This window comes from Lissotriton vulgaris, chromosome 7 (genome assembly GCF_964263255.1).
Source record: "Lissotriton vulgaris chromosome 7, aLisVul1.2, whole genome shotgun sequence".
Classification (NCBI taxonomy): Eukaryota; Metazoa; Chordata; class Amphibia; order Caudata; family Salamandridae; genus Lissotriton; species Lissotriton vulgaris.
Window position 1 is genome coordinate 1,461,535,290 of NC_141695.1, and position 20,042 is coordinate 1,461,555,331.

At 45.4% G+C, this 20,042-nt stretch overlaps 2 protein-coding genes across 2 annotated transcripts in view; one reads left to right on the forward strand and one right to left on the reverse strand.

Annotated features, from left to right (window-relative positions):
- DHX35 (DEAH-box helicase 35) overlaps window positions 1-20,042 on the forward strand; it is a 593,749-nt gene that overhangs the window by 94,867 nt on the left and 478,840 nt on the right. The window lies entirely within an intron of this gene.
- Window positions 1,423-3,894, reverse strand: LOC147705820 (52 kDa repressor of the inhibitor of the protein kinase-like). Its single transcript, XM_086928410.1, has one exon. It carries the CDS (start codon window positions 3,892-3,894, stop codon window positions 1,423-1,425), a length of 2,472 nt encoding a protein of 823 aa, XP_086784536.1.

The following is a 20,042-nucleotide window of genomic DNA, read 5'->3' on the forward strand; positions in this document are numbered from 1 at the left end:
TGAAAAACAAACATTTGGAGCTGTATTGCTCACACACCACCAAACGTTCTTGTTATTCTTGCACGCACTAAGAACACCTCTTGGCGTCCGACCCTAAGCTAATTACAGGTGTGCACTTCGGTTTACATTTAAATAATTAACCATGATTAAAATAAAATCGTTCTAGAATGAAATGTCAGGCAGTGTGTTGCGCACGCCACTGAAGAATCACTAGAATTAAATCATTGTATTCTAGAACGAGTATTATGTTTAATCATTGTCAATTAATTGAGAGTAATAATTTAGCAGGGTCCTGCTTCACTGCTCTGGACTGACCCCCACTTGGAAACTTAATCTAGTATTTCTTGTCTTTCACTGACTTAATTAGTGCATGTAGCCATCCCTGGTGTGAATGCACACTCGTCACTACAGTTGGTATTTTTCTCCCCACCCAAGGGCTTGCCTATCAAACGTACAACAGGGCCACAGTGCCACCGGGTCTATGGGTGCGAGTGGCGCACTAAAATCCAATCAAGACTGGTTTTAACTATCAAATGAGGGGATTGCTAATTTACCTTCTTGCATGACATCCTTGCTTCACCGTCACTTCCTCTCTATAAAACGGACCTCTATCTGCCCAACCCCTTCTACCCACTGTCTTGCTGCCAACCCGCCCCGGCCCTACCAGCCATTTAATTCCGACAAACTCTGTCGGGCAGATTAGAGGTACCCAAGGCCGGAGCCCCCTGCTCCATTAGTCCTCTGCTCGGCGCTCGGAGCGGCTGTAATCGGAACTGACTAAAAGAGACCACTGGATGGGTGGCCAGAAATATCCATATTGCTTGATTCATTGCCCCCTGGGGCCTGCTATGAAGTCCCCGCTCGCACTCCCAGAGTGAGAGTCCCCACCCCTCATGTGTCTTCTTGAGACGGACACCCAGAGCCCGCCGCCGACATTATAGCTTTAATGCTCCACAAATAAATTCGAGCTGATATTTTTGCAAACAGAGCGCCAAGTGTTTATGGAACGATACTTCACGGGCAGGGGCCGGGGAGGGCCTTTAACCCCGGCGGCCCGATCGTGATATAATGTGTACAGTAGCCCAGGGCCCTGGGCATCATGGGGTCTTCACAGGGGCGCAACTAGGTCTTAATTTCGGGGGGGGCTAACATGGCAGGTGAAGGGGCGTGGCTAATGTTAATCAATGGGGCGGAGCTAAAATGGCAGATAATCAGGATCGGTTAAATGCTCAGGTCAAGCCGAGAAAAAAATGTGGTGAATTCTGCATTTGAAACTGGACAACAATTAAAGCACACATTTTTGTTAATTTGATGCATTTATATGCTATTGTCTTATGAAAAAGGAACAGAATGTACTGAATTAAAAGGCCAATTTAATATATTTTACTACAAAGCACTTTAGGAATACATTATAACCAATTTTCACAATGCCATTTCAAGGCGACGACCCTTTTTCGCCAGTTCATTAACAATTGCTTCTATAGGAGGACAATGTGCACGTGAAATGTTTATCATTGCAAGTCCAGAGAGTCGTTCTTGCCCCATTGTTGACCGAAGATAGGTTTTCAGTCTGCGAAGACAACTGAAGCACCTTTCTGGGGATGCGGTTGTCACTGGCAAAGTGGCAAATAATTTTAGCAGGCAGTATATGTTGGGATAGAAGTCAATGTGAGCATGAGTTAAGGTATCCATTATATTCCATGGCCTTTCCTCAATAGGTACCTTCAGCCATGTCATTACCCACATGTCATATTCATTTTTAAGATCCTCGCGTGTACCAGGTAAATCGTCCTCATATATGTCAAGAGCATCCTTCAAATTTTTAAAAGACTCTTGGGTGACAAATCTTGGTACCAGATACTGCATTGTATAGGCCTTTTTCACATGCTGGCTGAATCTTTCTGACAATTCATACAATAAATTGTCTAAAAAAGGTAAAAATATTGAAATCCTAAAGTAAGCTTCAGGATCACTAGTCTTGTAATTGGCCCGTTGTGTCTGCCTGCCAGTAAGGCGTGGCATTGTCAGAGGTTCCCCTGCTGTGGTTTGGGCTTTAACGAAAATCTCATTAAATGCTTCTTCAGCTTTGTCTCTGCTTTCTTGAATCACCTGCTTGACTGTTTCAATCTGTCCTATGCACTCCAACAGATCTGTATTAGGATTTTGGAGTGCAGCTGAAACAGGAAGCAGTAGCCCAGAAAATCGTGCCAGGATGTGTAATGCAACAATGAAGTTATGGGACTGAACAGCTGCGAGAAATTGCTCAGCCTTGGAAGAGGCATTGTGATCTTGCCAATCCGAGATCTCAAGCAAAGAGTCAACCACAGCTGGGTACATATCAACAAAACGAACAACCGATGCATTCCTTTCAACCCACCGTGTCTCACATAAACCACTTAACAGTTTCATTTTTGTATCTGGCAAAGTAGCAAATTTCGCCTTTAGGACAGCCATCCTTTTCGCAGAGCCTCTTACAAAATTAGACACTTCTTTAAGTGTTGAAAGACAATTACGGATTTGACGTATTTCACATAAATGTCCAATCACAAGATTCAGTGAATGACTTCCACAATGTACATAAAATGCCTTTGGCACACGCTCTAAAACCTGCGCCTGTGCACCTTTCACAGAACTTTTCATTGCAGCACAACCATCGTATGCTTGCCCACGTATACAATCTAAATTCAGGCCATATGTTTCTAAGGAAGTTAGAATTTTCTTTCCAATTTCAACCCCTGTTCCATCCTGAAGCTCTTCGAAGCCAAGGAACTCTTCATATACAGATGTACCTTCTATAAAACGAATTACTAGAACAAGTTGCTCGATAGTGGAGCTGTCAGTTGTTCCATCTGCTAAAATGGCAAAAAATCTTGCATTGTTTGCGCGCTCCACCACTCTATTTCTCATTAGAATGTTGCAAGCAGAGATGATCTCATTCTGAATCTTCCAACTTGTATAAGTTGCATTAGAGGGACACGTTGCCAGATGCCATGCCAGAACTTCATCACCAGCTTGAAGTCGTAGGCGCAGAGCAGCACGGAAATTGCCATCATTCTCTTCGGGTTCCTTTGAAGTAATAGGTTGTCCACTGTCTCTGTGTCCTCGAAGAGCTATACCCTGTTTTGCACAATGGAGTACTGATTCCACTATTGGCACAAGTCGTTTTCTGTTTTCCAAAATAGTTTTCTTCCAGTTGCTCTCGATCATAGTTGTAACAGCAACAGACTTTCCTTCAAAAACAGATGAGAAGTCAGCTGCCGCTGTCATACTCTCTTTGTGATACAAGGAAGAAGCATGGAAACGAAAATCACTTTGAGCATGTTTCCATTTTGTTATGGGCCGAAGCACTAATTTCCCCACAGCTTGATGAGAACCTCTTCCAACTTCTTTACGGGCAAAGAGTATACACATCTTGCATAAGGCCCCCTCAAGTTTAGCACTGTAGGCAAGCCATGGGCGATAGGTTTTCAACCATTCATGTTGAAAGCGACGTGCTTGATTTCCCTCTTGAACAACTGGAAACTTGTATGATGTCTCTGGCGTCCAGGAAGAGTGCAAAAGTTGGTAGCGTAAATCATCTGGGATTGATGATGAAACTGTGCTGAGTCTTGAAACATCTATATATACTCCTATATCTAAGATGGATGAACTCTTCGACTTTTCCAAACATGGACTACTAGTAGCTGGCATACCAGTGGTTGTATATGCAGGAGACTCAGAATGAAGAAATGCTGAATGTTCTTCAGGAGTGTAGCCGGAAGCTGTCAGGGCAGGTTCTTCACCAGAATTAGAACATGCTGTCAAAGGGTATTGAGCAGCTGGCCGACGAGTGAAAAAATCCTCTATCTTTCGCCGCTTAACATTTTGTGGTCCAAAGCCTCTGGTGTTCAGCATCCTGCTGTATGCGGATAGCGATCTCTAGTGAAATATAAAAAAGGCCCTCAGGTCACTTACTTAATTATTACAAAACTACGGGGGAAAGAATACTGTAATTTTGTACAATAAACCAACATTAAAAAGCCAAGAAATACAAGTTAAACACCCAGTACCTCTCTAAATTATCCTAAAACTCTTTAAAGAAGCAAGCTATAAGTAGCCTGATTTTCTGTACCATTATGATACCACACACTTACCACATGTCTAAAACTTCAATGAAATGGCTGGAATTTCTTATAATATGAAAATGTCCAATGCAAATCAGCCCCAAACAATTATGCAAAACCACCTGGATACATAATTATAAGATTACAGTTTCTAATGGTTGACGCAAAGACTTCTGCCCTCTATGCTTTCAATGTACGCTTACCTACAGAAAGAACAGGCCTCACAAATATTTAAGCCCAGATTTACTAAGCTTTCATGCACCACAACTTGGCAAGGGAACATGTTGTGCTGTGTTGCATCAAAGGCAGAGAGCAGAAATGTGCCATATTTACAAAAATATGACACATTTCTGCTGTCTCCCTCAACTGGTGCTGCATAGTGCCAATGCAGACATCATGGTGCAACGGTGCCTGCGTTATGAGCAAGAATTTTTCTGTGAAGGAAGGGATACCTGAATGCAACTCACATGGAAAAAGCAAGCAACAAGGATAAATAAAGATAATTCTCCTCGTAACCCCTGGGCCTGGGAGGCGCACCATTTGGAAGCATTCCCAGGTGTACTGGCCGAAGTAACTGTGGCATTGTGTCAAAATCCATAGACAGATGTGTGGGAATGCCCTAGCTCCACCCATGGAACAACTTCCCAACGCAAGGTAACTCAAGGCAGCTCAATACTCTGGAGTTACTAAACCACGCAAAACCACAAAAAGTGGCCTTTGTGTAAGTTAGGTAAATCCCATTTAAATGGGTAAAATTATGGCAGCGTAAAAGGAAATCAGAATGGATGGATACAAGGGTGAAAGTTTAGTAAATCTAAATGTGAGAGGATGGATGCGTTGGTGAAGGGATGGTAGAGTAAATAGATATCTGAGATGGTGGCTAAAAGGATCGGTGTAAGGTTGGCAGAGTAAAGTGAAATCAGAAAGGATGGATGGTTGGATTGATGGATGAAAGGATAGCAGATAGTATAACACACACCTACCCGATGTACCAGCAGGTTACAGAGTTCATTGAAAAGTGTGTTTACCAAATGTGGATATTATGTTCTGCTTGACATGCATTTTTGATACACTGCATTACCTGCAGGAAAATCTCACATTCGAAGAGCCAATCAACATACTTTGGACGTGCTTAAAAAAAGTGTGTGTGTTGGGCCTCATCAATAATCTGAAACTCATTATTTATTTGTTATTATTTTATTTTGAGAATTTGTAGAGCGCGGCTGATACCTTGCAGGCTTCCTGGCGCTGGAGAGTACTCTGTTGACGGATAACCGGGGGAACAATCAGACGGACATTTATTGGGGGAAGAGCCAGGTCTTAATACGTCTCCTGAATGGAAGAAGCTGTGAAATCTGACGTATGTCAGTGGGCAGGCTGTTCCACAGCTTGGCCGCTGCAACCCTGAAGGATCTGCCCCCTGTTCTGGTTTTATTAAATCTGGGTACCTTTACCAGACAGGCCGAGGATGAGCGTAGGTCTCTTGCAGAGGTTTAGGTCCAAGTCATGCAGAGCCTTAAAGACAATGCAGAGGGACTTGAAGGCCACTCGTTGTTTTAAGGGTAGCCAGTGTAGCTCAGCCAGAGCTGCTGTGGCCGAAGCCCTCCTCGTCCAGCCAAGAGCCAGCTTGGCGGCGGCAGATTGAATTCGCTGTAGTCGATCCATCAACGTGACTGGAGACTCCAGGAGCAGGGCGTTACAATAGTCAAGGCGACTGAGTATCGTACACCTGACTATCGACGCCCTGGCTTGTGCCGGGAGAAGAGGCATGATTTTCCGCAGTGAGCGAAGCAAGGCTGTGCAGATCCCCACAGTTTTCGTCACCTGGGTTTCCATACTTAAATTGTTGTCAAGCATGGCTCCCAGGTTGCGAACCGAGGGAACTGGCAGAGGTTTGTCTCTAAACTCTGGGGGCCAGAATTCATTCGGAAACTGGCGGGGTATCTTGGTGCCTGAACAAAACAGGACCTCCGTTTTAGCGGAGTTAAACTGGAGGGAGTTTCTGTGTAGCCATCCAGCCGTCTCTCTTAGGCAGTCGTGGAAGGTGGAGAAAGGAATGGCATCTTCACCTTCCCAAGAGAGGATGAGCTGCGTGTCATCAGCGTAATTTATTGTTTTGATCCCAAAGGATTGGATTAGTTTGATTAGCGGGATGAGGTACACGTTAAAAAGGATGGGGCTGATGGAGGAGCCCTGAGGGACTCCCTGGGGTACTGGTGCAAAGGTGGATTGGAATGGGGGAAGGGAGACAGCCTGTCTTCTGTCCCGAAGGTAGGAGTGAAACCAGAGCAGTGCAGTGCCTTCCACTCCCACTTCACCAAGTCTCTGCAGCAGCATACCATGGTTGACCGTATCGAATGCGGCAGACAGGTCCAGCAGTATCAGCGCCACTGGCTGGCCCCTGTCTGCACGCATGCGAAGATCCTCCATGGCTGTTAAGACTGCTGTTTCGGTGCCGTGGGCAGGACGGAACCCGAACTGGTGATCGTCAAGAAGGTTGTTTTGTTCTAGATGGGCGGACAGGCACGAACTGACCCATCGTTCGGCGACCTTCGCTGGGAAAGGCAGCAGGGAGATGGGTCGGTAGTTTGAAAGACAGTCTGGGCTCAGGGAGGGTTTCTTCAAGAGAGGGGTGATTAGTGCCTGTTTCCACGGGGTTGGGACAAAGCCACTGTGCAAAGACTGATTACATATTAGGCGCATGGTGTCAAAGAGTTCATTTCCAAAATTTTTCCAGACTTTTGGAGGTAGGGGGTCGAGTGGAGAACCCGAGGTGATACCTAGCGCCAGTCTTTCAAACTCGGAGGCCGGGATTGGGGGAAATTCCCGTAGTCTAGCCAAAAGGACAGAGCCTGGAGACGACAAGTTTCGAGAGCTGGTGTCTGGTCTCTGCGTGTTGGAAGTTCCTGAAGAGGGAGGTGTTTTCAGGTTGTGAATAATGGTGTTTATTTTATTAATGAAAAACACTGCAAGATTGTCGCAGAGGGCTTGGGTGGGAGGCTGTGTAGAGGTGACACAGTCCGGATTGGTTAGGTTTTTGAGTATCTGAAAAATACTTTTAGAGCTGTTAGTGGCGTTGGTAATGATGGAACAGTAATGTTTAGCCTTATTTTGGGCGATGGCAGTTTTGTACTCCCGGAGGTTTCCTTTCCAAAGAGTTTTGTGAGTGTCAGAGTAACCTTGCCTCCATTTTCTCTCTGCTTGTCTGCATGCTAGTTTGAGAGCTCTTAAAGAGTCGTCAAACCATGGGGCCGGTGCTCGTCTCTGTGGTTTGCCCTTTTTCAGAGGGACGAGGCGTTCATTGAAACCGAAGAGCACCTGCTAGCGGAAACTTCTTGGCACCCGAAATTAAAGTTACTGAGAGGTGTCTGCAGCTATTTTGGGTTGAAAAATTAATCACAAACTGGGCAAGTAATTTGAGTCTATAATCGTGCAACTATTATTTTTAGAAAGGTCTGTAGTACTAGATAAGAAGTTACCAGACTATGACATATATTAGTTCTGCTAACTCTTGTGGATCCATAAGATCAGATTGAACCATCTACTGCTTCCCCCATCATAAGCCGGAGCCAGGATCCAGAACACAAGAAATAAACCACCAGCATTATAAAGGGACCTGCAGAGCTAATGAGAGCTGCCAGCATAAAATATATTATAGAAATGGTCTCCTATCTTGCACACTTCCTCATCAAATCACACGACTAAGCACGGATTCCCATGGCTCAATAACTGCACCTTGGTATTCATCATGAACTACACGGAGATGCTTTTCACAGAGGCTTAAATAAAGACAACACTCTTCCAACCACACACCCACTAGGTGTAACCTGCTACATGCATGGATAAGTGCTCAGCATCGCACAAATGTATGACAACATGCCATCACAATGCATGTCTTTGCAACGCGGTTGTAATAACTCAACAACTCAAGTGCTGTTACAATACCATTACAATGCAAACTCTTACCACGCATATGCCTTTACAACAAAAGCATATGCGTGGTGAAAGTTTGTTTTAAAATATAACTATGTTACAGTATAAACGCTACATATATATATATGTATATAGGTTTATATATCCCTGTAAATGGGTTATTTTTTTTTGTAACATGTATATATATATATATATATATATATATATATATATATATATATATATATATATATATATATATATATATATATATATATATACACACACACACACACCCACATTTCCTTAAAACCCTACAACCCTTCAACTCATACCAACCCTAAAATTGCCCCCCTGGCACCCCAAAGTCTATACCTACCCTGAACCCTAAAATTAACCCAAAACCCATACCCACACTGAACCCCAAAATTACTCCTGGCACCCTAAAACCCATTACCACCCTGAACTCTGAAATTACCCCCTGACACCCCAAAACCCATACCCACCCTGAACCCTAGAATTACCCCTGGCACCCCAAAACCCATACCCACCTGAACCCTAAAATTACCCCTGGCACCCCAAAACCCATACCCGCAGTGATCCCTAAAATTACACCCTTGCCCCCCAAACCCATACTCACCCTGAATCTTAAAATTACCACTAGCACACCAAAACACATACCCACGCTGAACCCTAAAATTAACCCCCTCACACCCTAAAACCCATACCCGCCCTGAACCCTAAAATTACACCTGGTACCCCAAAACCCATACCCATCCTGATCCCTAAAATTACCCCCCCCCAGGCACCCCAAAACCCTTACCCACCCCACACCCTAAAATTACCCCCTGGGACCCCTAAACCCATTACCACCCTGAACCCTAAAATCACCCCCCTGGAGCCCCAAAACCCATACCCGCACTGAATCCTAAAATTACCCCTGGCACCCCAAACCCCATACCCACCCTGAACCCTAAAATTACCACTGACACCCCAAAACCCATACCCGCAGTGATCCCTAAAATTACACCCTTGCCCCCCAAAACCCATACTCACCCTGAATCCTAAAATTACCCCTGGCACACCAAAACACATACCCACGCTGAACCTTAAAATTAACCCCCTCATACCCTAAAACCCATACCCGCCCTGAACCCTAAAATTACCCCTGGCACCCCAAAACCCATACCCATCCTGATTCCTAAAATTATCCCCCCCGGCACCCCAAAACCCATACCCACCCCACACCCTAAAATTACCCCCTGGCACCCCAAAATCCATTACCACCCTGAACCCTAAAATCAACCCCCTGGAGCCCCAAAACCCATACCCGCCCTGAACCCTAAAATTACCCCAGGCACCCCAAAACCCATACCCACCCTGAACCCTAAAATTACCCCTGGCACCCCAAAACCCATACCCGCAGTGATCCCTAAAATTACACCCTTGCCCCCCAAAACCCATACTCACCCTGAATCTTAAAATTACCCCTGGCACACCAAAACACATACCCACGCTGAACCCTAAAATTAACCCCCTCACACCCTAAAACCCATACCAGCCCTGAACCCTAAAATTACCCCTGGCACCCCAGAAACCATACCCATGCTGAACCATAAATTACCCTCTTGCCCCCCAAAACCCATACCCACTCTGAACCTTAAAATTACCCCAGGCACCCCAAAACCCATACCCATGCTGAACCATACATTCCCCTCTGGCACCCCATAATCCATATCCACCCTGAACCCTAAAATAGCCCCCTGACATTCCAAAACCCATACCTGCCCTAAACCCTAAAATTACCCCTGGCACTATAAAACACATACCCACGCTGAACCCTAAAATTAATCCCATGGCACCCCAAAACCCACACCCACCCTGAACCTTAAAATTACCCCTGGCACCCCAAAACCCATACCCATGCTGAACCATAAATTCCCCCCGGCATCCCATAACCCATACCAACCCTGAACCATAATTCCCCCCTGAAACCCCATAACCCATACCCACCCTAAACCCTAAAATTGCCCCCTGACACCCCAAAACCCACACCTGCCCTGAACCCTAAAATTACCCCTGGCACACCAAAACACATACCCACGCTGAACCCTAAAATGTTCCCTGGCACCCCATAACCCATACCCACCCTGAACCCTAAAATAGCCCCCTGACATCCCAAAACCCACACCTGCCCTGAACCCTAAAATTACCCCTGGCACACCAAAACACATACCCACGCTGAACCCTAAAATGTCCCCTGGCACCCCAAAACCCATACTCACCTTGAACCCTAAAATTGCCCCCTGGAACCCCAAAACCCATACCCGCTCAGAACCCTAAAATTACCCCCTGGCACCCCAATCCGTAACCCACCCTGAACCATAAAAGTACTCACTGGCACCCTAAAACCCACACCCACCCTGAACTCTAAAATTACCCACTACCACCACAAAAAAAAAATGAACACTACAAACTTACACTACATTTGCATATTTGGAGGGGACTGTCCTCTTTGACGTTTCTATGTATGTAAGTCAAGAACAACATTCAAAGTAACCTAGACATGCAGGCAGTAGGTAATGCTGTACTGAAAAATGCATTAAAGTTACTGGGACTTACATAAATAAAAAACTGCTGCCTGCTCCTCTGATACTATACTGTGGAGGCTGGCTGATCAGCAGCACTGTGTCCTGGCATCCAGCCCCTCGAAGGTCTCAGAGTAGATAGGTGGGGGTCAAATGGCTCCTGGATTCTCCTTGCCTGGGCCTCCTCTGCTTCTTCCCTGGTGCCCTTGGATGCGAAAATAGAAAGATCCATGGACCTGTTCACCATTTATCTGGTGAGCAGCGCCTTGGATGTGAATTCCATCCAAGTACACAGACAGCAGGGGCAAAGGGATGGCCAGTGCAGGTGATGCTTTTCCTTTGTAAATTAATTCCTGCTGGCGTCATAGCCCAGGGGTTGCTGTCTGCGCACTTGTATGAAATACACATCTATACAAGTGCACAGACAGCACCCCATGGGCTATGACGCCAGCAGAAATTCCTTTACAAAGGAAAAGCATTACCTTAACTGGCCAGCCCTTTCCCCCTGCTGTGCACTTCACACCCCATGCTCATAAGCGATCAAGTGCTTAGGTGAAATCCCTGCCTTCAGGCAAGGATTTCACCTCGGCGCCACCGTAAAGGAAAACAAGAGGTGGGGGCAGGAGGTCACTCACTGAAGCAGAGGCTGGCTGGCTCGGGCTGCTGGGCCTCTCAGAAAGCATTAAAAAAATCATTCTCCGATCGGATGCTATCTTGCACCATTTCAGTGCGTGTAATCTTAGCCCGGGCAGAGGAGGCGACGGGGGGGGCTGAAGCCCGGTGAGCCCAATGGGTGTTGCGCGCCTGGGTCTTCAGATTTTGGCGCGCTACCACGGTAACCGTCACAACACCGGGCTCAACAAAAAAATGAGCATAGCTACTTATTACTTACAGTTACTGGTGGTGGTTGGCCGGGACACTTCCTTTTTATTAACTGATAGGCTTGGTCTGCAGGTGCTGCTGCATGCCCTCAACGTCGTCCTCTGTTGACTCGTGTGCTGGGGCGTGGCATTCTAAAAAGAAATCTGCGCACGCTGCCTGCTCACGCTGCTGCCTACCCCCGTCAAACTAAATCTAGGCCTGGCCAATCAGTGTCCTCCTATCCTCCCGGCAACACTGAAATAAGGGTCGGCGGTGGCGCCTAAGGCAGATTCGCAATGCGCATGCGATATGGATATTGGCAATAAATATATATGATAGGAGTCAGGACCAGTCTGAGTTGATTCAAATCATATGAATCCTAGCTCTGACCGCAGACGCAACACTCTTTACCAGGATTCATCACGAGGGAGATAAAATGAACACTGTCTGCACGGAGTCCGCAAATGAGTGACGTAATTATATGCTCAATGCAATATGACGTACAGACGTGTGTAGACCCGGCCCTCATTAATAAGTGCCGGTGCTAAGCACCGGAAAGCACCGGCACAAATTAAGCACTGGGCGGGAGGTGTGTCTAAAAGTGTATGTCGGTGCTGGCCATCAATGAGAGAGACCTGTGCATTTTTCAAATCGGTGGTGAAACATATGAGTATGTTGCTGGAGATGTGGGCCGCCGTGCCACCAATGTACTTACCGGCGGAGGGTAAACACCCATTTTTCCGCAACTTTCTTTCCGCATACCATCACTCCGCATACTTTCATTACGAAAGTACCATGACTCCGCAATGCCATTATAACGCATGGCATTACATTTTATATGCTTTTACCACGCATACATTTACAACAAAATTCGTTGTAAATGCATGAATGGTAAAAGCATGTTTTTTTTTAAATGTTTGGATAAGGTAAGTATGGGTATAGGGGTATATGTTTTGGGGTACTGAGGTATGTTTTGGGGTGTTTGGTTATTTTAAGGGTTCAGATATAGTTTTGGGTTATGGGGTACAGGGGTAGTTCTAGGGATAGGTATGGGTTTTGGGGCACAGGGGTATTTTTAGGGCTCAGGGCTAGGTTTGGGTTTTGGGGTATAGGGGTATTTTTAGGGTTCAGGGGTAGTTTTGGGGTTTGGGTTTTGGGCTACAGGGGTATTTTAAGGGTTCAGGGCTAGGTTTGGGTTTTGGGGTACAGGGGTATTTTTATGATTCAGGGCTAGGTTTGGGTTTTGGGGTACAGGGGTATTTTAGGGTTCAAGGGTATGTTTGGGTTTTGGGGTACCGGGTCATATTTATGGTTCAGGGCTAGGTTTGGGGGTACAGGGGTATTTTTAGGGTTCAGGGGTAGGTTTGGGTTTTGGGGTACAGGGGTATTTTAAGGGTTCAGGGCTAGGTTTGGGTTTTGGGGTACAGGGGTATTTTAGGGTTCAGGGGTAGGTTTGGGGTACAGGGGTATTTTTAGGGTTCAGGGCTAGGTTTGGGTTTTGGGGTACAGGGGTATTTTTAGGGTTCAGGGGTAGGTTTGGGTTTTGAGGTAAAGGGGTATTTATAGGGTTCAGGGCTAGGTTTGGATTTTGGGGTACAGGGGTATTTTTAAGGTTTAGAGATAGGTTTAGGTTTTGGGGTACAGGGTATATTTATAGGGTTAAGATGGGTTAGTGTTTAAGGGTGTTGGGGTATTTTAAGGAGTAAGGGTGGGTTATGATTATGGGATGCAGGGGTATTTAAAGGGAGCAGGGTGGACACCCGGAGCTGGAATGTACAGAACCTGGGAAGAAAAAACAATGAAATATTGGGCACACCGCTCACTTTTTTTTCCGTAATCCCGCGCCCCGCACACGCCCACGCCCACAGCACACAATATGAGACATGGCATGAAGGGCAGAATGTACCACACGCCCCCAGCAATTGTCACGCCCCCAGCACAACGCAGACACGCCCACAAGGGACTACTTTACTGGCACAGTTCTTTTACCTTTTAAATGTATATGGTGGGCGTCTGCATAGCCTATGTATTTCTGCTGCAACTGCCCTTTCCAACGCTGTATTGGGTGTTGTGATTGGTGCTGTGGTTCCTGAGATACCCGCCTCATAGGTTTGGGCTCTCTCTTTATTATATTAGTATGGATATGGATGGATATAAGCAATGGACATTAAAACGGTTTCCTTCAGAGCCCTGTAGTCATGTCCTTAACTTTTCAGGTAAAACCACTTGCTGATTTCTGAATAGTGAGTGAGAGACCGTTAAGGTAACCATGTTGTTTCTGCTTACATTTCACATGCTTTACTTAATCTTGCACTCCCTAAGAGTGTTTGCTTTTACTTTTTTTTCCAGGCAGCATATTACTCTTATCAAATGCATCCTGGTGTTTATAGTGGGGCACAATTGGGTTGTAGCTGAAGGCAGTGTGAGTTTTTCTCAGTGGGGTGTTCAGTGGGGGAGAGGATGTGGCACTATGGCCAGAGCTGTCGAATTTGGAACCTGGATCAGCCTTCATGACCAGTCCCCCAGACCACTCTCTTGAGGGAGCACATTCCCATGCTAGACCTTAGAAAGCCATACTAGACCTTAGAATCCCAGGTGTCTTAACACCAGCAGGTGGACCTTTGCAGTGGCAAGTGTGGGTCAATGTTGAAGGCCTGTCCACCACAATCCATACTGGAGTTCACCTCCAGCCTTGCGGGCAGGCCTACGAATCAGCACCCCCTAGAGCAGCAGTGATCCAGTCACTGTGACTCTGTCACTGAGGTCACATGAACCTTGAGCAGGTTAGGGCGGTGCGAACAGTGTGACCACACTGGGTACCTATTTCGGGTGGATGTGTAGTGTTTGCAAGTATATTATGGTTTAAAAAAACATTGCTGCCTCCTTCCAGGCCTCCAGCAACTTTCAGCAACAATAAAAATGTCATGATAACTTCAGTGATTAATGTTCTTCCTAGAGAGAGATCGGAGTGTAGTCTAGTGGAAGGGTTGACTCCTGGAAAGGTGGCACAGAGGGTTAATGTGCCTGCTGCAAAGAACATGTACCATGCAGATCACAAAGTGCACATAATGTTAACTAGGTTAGTAGATTACTGCTTGTGTCAAAGAGATCCTTTTGTTACTTGCACTTTATAAGTTAAAATCCTAACATAGAAAAGTGAGCTATTAAACTATACCTCCTACAAGTATGGTTGTCATGTGGCTTCTACACCTTGTAGTCCTTTGTCTTATGTAACATTTCCTATACAGTGATTTACACATTTATAAATGTTTGTCTCTGTGTAGTGTCTGAGGCGTAGGAGATCTTTGGGGGGCACCAACAAACATTGTTTGCCCTGCCATCGAGGCCAGTCTGCCTCACCCATTGGTACCTCCATTGGCCTTGTTTCAGCAGTATTAGCTGCAACTCACTAAGGATCGACAACGCAGGATTTGCACACACACCAAACGAAGGGGCCCATTAGGATGCGACCGGACTTGCGTCCGTCCGTGACCCCTGAGTAGGAGAGAACCTCTGCATGGCCTGCGGAGTTCCCTCCTGTGAAATTAGGATGTGACTGCCACCCTGGCGGTCACATCCTCTATTTTTACCATTGCGACGGGTGCGGCTTCAAGCTGCACCCGCCGCCATGGTAAAAATGCATACATTGCATTTGTATGCAGAAAGCGGCAGGCACCGTGCGGTGCCTGCCGATTTCTGCATACAAATACAGGGGGGTACCATAGGTACCCCCATGTGCACCCCCACCCTCCCTTCACCCAGGGGGCCCGCAATGGGCCCCCGCAGTGAAGTTCCACATTCTTTTCCACGGCTGAAAACCTGCAGCGGAAAAGCTTTTTTTTAAACACATCCTAATATGGCTGGCGGTGTCTGAGAGACACTGCCACCATATTAGAGCTTTTCCACCGCGGTTGTAAGCCAACCGCGGCGGAAAAGCAGCGGACTGCAACCAGGACCCACCAGCCATCCTAATGTGGCGGTAGGTCTTTGGTGGGTCCGCAGCGGATTTTCCGCATCCTCCGGGCCGGCGGTGGCTTCCGCCGGCCCAGAGGATGCGGAAAATCCGCAATCCTAATGAGCCCCTAAGTTTGCAAACTTGACACTCTATGCTTCATGCACAAGCACTTTTAACATGTGCTACCTGCTTTGGAGCCACTGGAGTTATGCACCAATGGGGGACAAAATGATGCTGTAGTGTTGACTAAATTCTGCAACAAAAAAGAGGCTGCAGCGTAATGCAGTATATTTTCTTATTCTTTATTATTTAGACATTTTTACAGATGTTAAGTCTCTGCAAAACATCTGCCTCATTAGTATCAGTATAACATACAATGCAGCAGTGAGAAAGGGAATCAGTCAACCTTTGCAAAGGGCTGTCCACTTTCAGCAACTCAAGTCACGTTTTTTTAGAAACTTTTTAACCGTTTGCGCTACAAAAATGATTAGTTAAAACTACAGGATTATGCAGTGGATGATTTATTATGCGACAAATATGGCAGAGCCATAATTATGTAGAAAACATTTGCAAACTAAGATATTTAGCCATTCATGTTTGAACTGATCTTGTGGAAGAAGGGAGGAGAAGTGCTAATGAGAGAAACTGCATGGCTTGGAGACAAATGGCTTGTGATTCCACTTTTAAGCGTATTTGGGACATTGTGTGATTGGTAATATATTCCACTTTGTGAAAGTATTTAAATGTCAATAACTCCTATTAAACGTTAAATAATCAAGTGTATCCATTGGTTGAAATAAATAATACAATAAGCTGTAACTGGTCGGTGAAATGCCAAACAAATTCTAAAAATTGGGATGTTTGGCACATTCTGGCCACACCTCTGACTCCGCCCACTGATACAGTCCTTGGGTTATCCCCGCCCTCAGAGTCTCCGCCCACAGTTCCCCTGCTTTTTTTCCACCACTTCGACCACTGGGTACAATCATGGACTTGAAACAGTGCAGCAAGGCGATGTATATCTACTCTGTGTGGTGAGCAATTGTAAACTCCGGAAGTTTAACTCTTCATCACCCTGGGATTACGCTCTCTTGCGTGCATTCTGTCTCTCTCGTTTTCCTCTCTCTCTCTCCCCCCTTCCTTCACGGCCTCTCTCCCTCCCTCTAGTCCTCTCATCCTTTCTTTATCTCACACTTTCTCCCTCCATCTCTGTATCCTCCCCATGTGTCTCTTTTTTACTCTCTGCGGCATTGTCTGTTTCAAGCACACACACTTGTCTTTTTCCATTTATCTGTTTCCTCCGCCCACTCAAAACTCTTGCCTTTTCTTCCCTATCAAGTACTGTTTGAACAACGCAAGAAAAATATATCTTTATTTAAGGTGTTAAGAATATCGTAACATTTACATCCAGAAAGTCAGATTAGAAATATTTTTTCCTTTAACGGCAATAAAAAGTTTTTATTTAAATCTATATCCCTAGAAAACATTAACATTTCTAATATTGAAAGGTCTTTTTTTCCCAATGGAAATTTAACGTTAATGTTTCTGATCAAAGCATGTATTTGCAACACACTCTTTTTAATCAATGTGTGTAATTTTTTGCTCCATTTAGCTTCAGAGCCGTGTGGGTGCAATACATATTCCATATGCTTTTCTCATCCGTTTCTGGCAGCCTGCTGTAAATCTTGCAGACAACTTGTCCCCAAATGGAGCTAATCACCTGTGACACCGACCCTTATTCCTTACAAACTTGCCACAGACAGTCTCAAAGCTCTCCCTGCAATGCTCCTTGACCGGTCTAGATGTTCTGCTCATTCGGTGAAAAGACAACGATTCAAACAGCTAAACATGTCAAGACTTACCCAGGAACAACGTGGCATGTGTTTGCCAAGGACAACTGTCTGGCTTCTCAGGAAGGGGCAGTAACTAATTTGCCTGGCCAGTTTTGCATGATTTTCTTGTCTGATTGGCACTTCTTAGTGCTGCCTGTCGGGTACTGCTTTGAGACAATTTCTTAAGATTAGGTGTCTGGGGAAGAAAAACCCCTGTGTCCGATAACTCTTTTTATGGTGTATAGTCTATATTCTGCAGATTCTTTACCCGTCCCTCTTCTCTCCTTTTGAGGTTGGGCCAGTACTAGAAAGGTTCCATTGTAGGTTCGGGTTGATACTTACATCTGTCTAGTTTCCCCTTCCTTAGGCTTTGGTTCGCCGCCAGGAAAAACAAGCATTGGCATAGCCTTTAGGTCTCGCCTTTGGGACCTTATAAGTGTTTAGCCATGCAACAGTTGATGCACCAAGGATATTGTGCTGCATAACTAAATACTTATAAGGTCCCAAAAGCGAGACCTATTGGCTATGCCAATGTTTGTTTTATGTGCACTACTGATTCCCTTCTCACTTCGTACTGCCTCTTTTGTATTCAAGTTTCTCTAAATCTCATGCCTAACCATCTTCCAGTTTGTAGGAAACCATAACTATCTTATTAATTCCAGCAAGCAGTTGCTTCTCACATAGTCCCTTCTAATGATCACACCTGTGTCAATAATATACCACAAAGAAACGGGCATGAATGCATGGAATGAGTATGCAAAACTAACCCCAAAAATGAAAGGACTGACCACTAACTTTGGTTTCATGAGTAGCGTGCTAGTCGTCGCAAAGCTCTTGACTCCTCGTCAGGGTTAGTCAGCGCTATATAAATGCAATTTAAACATTGGACAAAATATTCACATATGGTGTTTCTTTGGGGTGTAGATCTAAAACATCAGGTTTCCTACCCACGTGTCCCACGGCTATCTTGTTGCAAGATTGTATATTGGAAAGAGGCGGTAAAGTTGCATTGCAATTCATATGGTAGACGTTCGTGCCATTTGAGAAAGTTTATGTATGTAGTTGTGATTGTTCCCTCAATTTACAGTTTATAGACAGAACGTTAATTTTCCAAGCAGAAATCAATGGCGGAGGATGACCACCCGGCGGGTAAGTATAAGATACGGGAATGGCCTGAGGGGCATCTACTCTGACATTAGGCCGAGGGAGACTGATAGTTGGAATTGAATTAGGCTTCAATAGATCTAGGCAGCTGGAAGTGATGCTTTCCACACACGTTAATCTACTAGCAAGAGAATAAAATGCAGTCCTCACCAAAGATTCCAGTGCTTGAACCATAGAGTACAGGGATTTGAAATTATCGCAAGATACCTTAGCAGAAACATTTCTAGAATTAGTAATAACTGATCTAGACGAAAACTTGGGCATGTTGCTTATTAACGGCCCTTTTAGGGAGTTAGCATCTGAAGTTTTGGTGTGGGCCTCTGGAGTCTTTAATCACTTTAGAGGTGGGTGGGATTTCGGGTTAGATTGGAAAATACAGGCTGAGATATCTTGAACACAGCCGTTAGTCCCATTTACCCCCCTTTCTTCCCCATCATCCACAACTGGCCTGGAAGTTTAACTGAGGTCTATAACTTGGGGGCATCCTGAGTTAGAAGTTCCATCGAACCTTCATTACATATAATCAGTCTCTCTTCAACACTTGTGCTTTGTTTTACAATAGCTCTCATAGCTCCAGTTATGTAATTCACTATTGAAGAATATGATTTACCCTGGGATTTTGTTTTTGCCAAGTAGGAGGGATGTTTTATATTTTCCATATTTAATGAAAATCGAAGGAAACAGTTGTAATAGAAAACCTGATCAGTAATAACACATGCAGCAAAAACCGGGTACAAGTTAGGGAGGCCAAACCCAGTAACAAACTCAAGTCAGGCACAACAGAGATAATATCAGAGCTATCTAACACACAAGATTTCCTCCCTCTGCCACAGGATAATGAAGTCTCCAGGTGCATGGTTCTCTAGGCCCTACAGTCCCAGATCAAAACAACAACACAATTAAATTGCGTTATTAAAAAAGTCCCAAGATAAGAGTCAGGTTATCAGGGGCAAAGTGTCCTCCAATGCTGTGGCCAGGTCCGAGAGGTCAAGCCTCCATCCAAGGAGAAGACCAGTGGGAAGGCACATGAGAGTTCAAAGTGAGAGCGGAAAAAACTGTTGTAGAAATACCTAATGGTAAATAGTAACTAACCAGGAGGGTCCGAAAAGTCAAAATGCGCCCCTCATCATGGCTAAGGGGGGGGGGTGGCCCTGCCCTGGCTCTTCCTGGTGCTGGCGGGTATAGGACGGACCCACCCAGCAGGACTGCAGCGGGTGCTTTGTAGCACGTTCGGGTCCGCTTCCTTCCTCACAGCTGTTGATACAGGCTCCTCCTGGCGCAACAGGAGATGAATGATGGAGTTCCCTTCACTCAGGGCAGTCTGTGGGGGCTGAGAACCCCCTTTCCGATAGCTGAAGTAAATCATAAAGATGGTGCTTGGAGTCCGAAATTAATCTTTTGATGCACATATCACTGTGGCTGCCAACCAGTTGTGAAGTCTAGTCACTCCAATGACCTATGTTGTGGGACTATCAGCTTCAGAGTCTCTTCTCCTGAGACAGATGGCTTTTCAATAGTTGAAGAGGAGAAGTAGGTACTTCGAAAGAAGCGGAACCCCAACATAAAACTTGGAACACACATAATCTAAATCACATTTGTTGTTCGAAAAAGGTCTATAAGAAGAAGA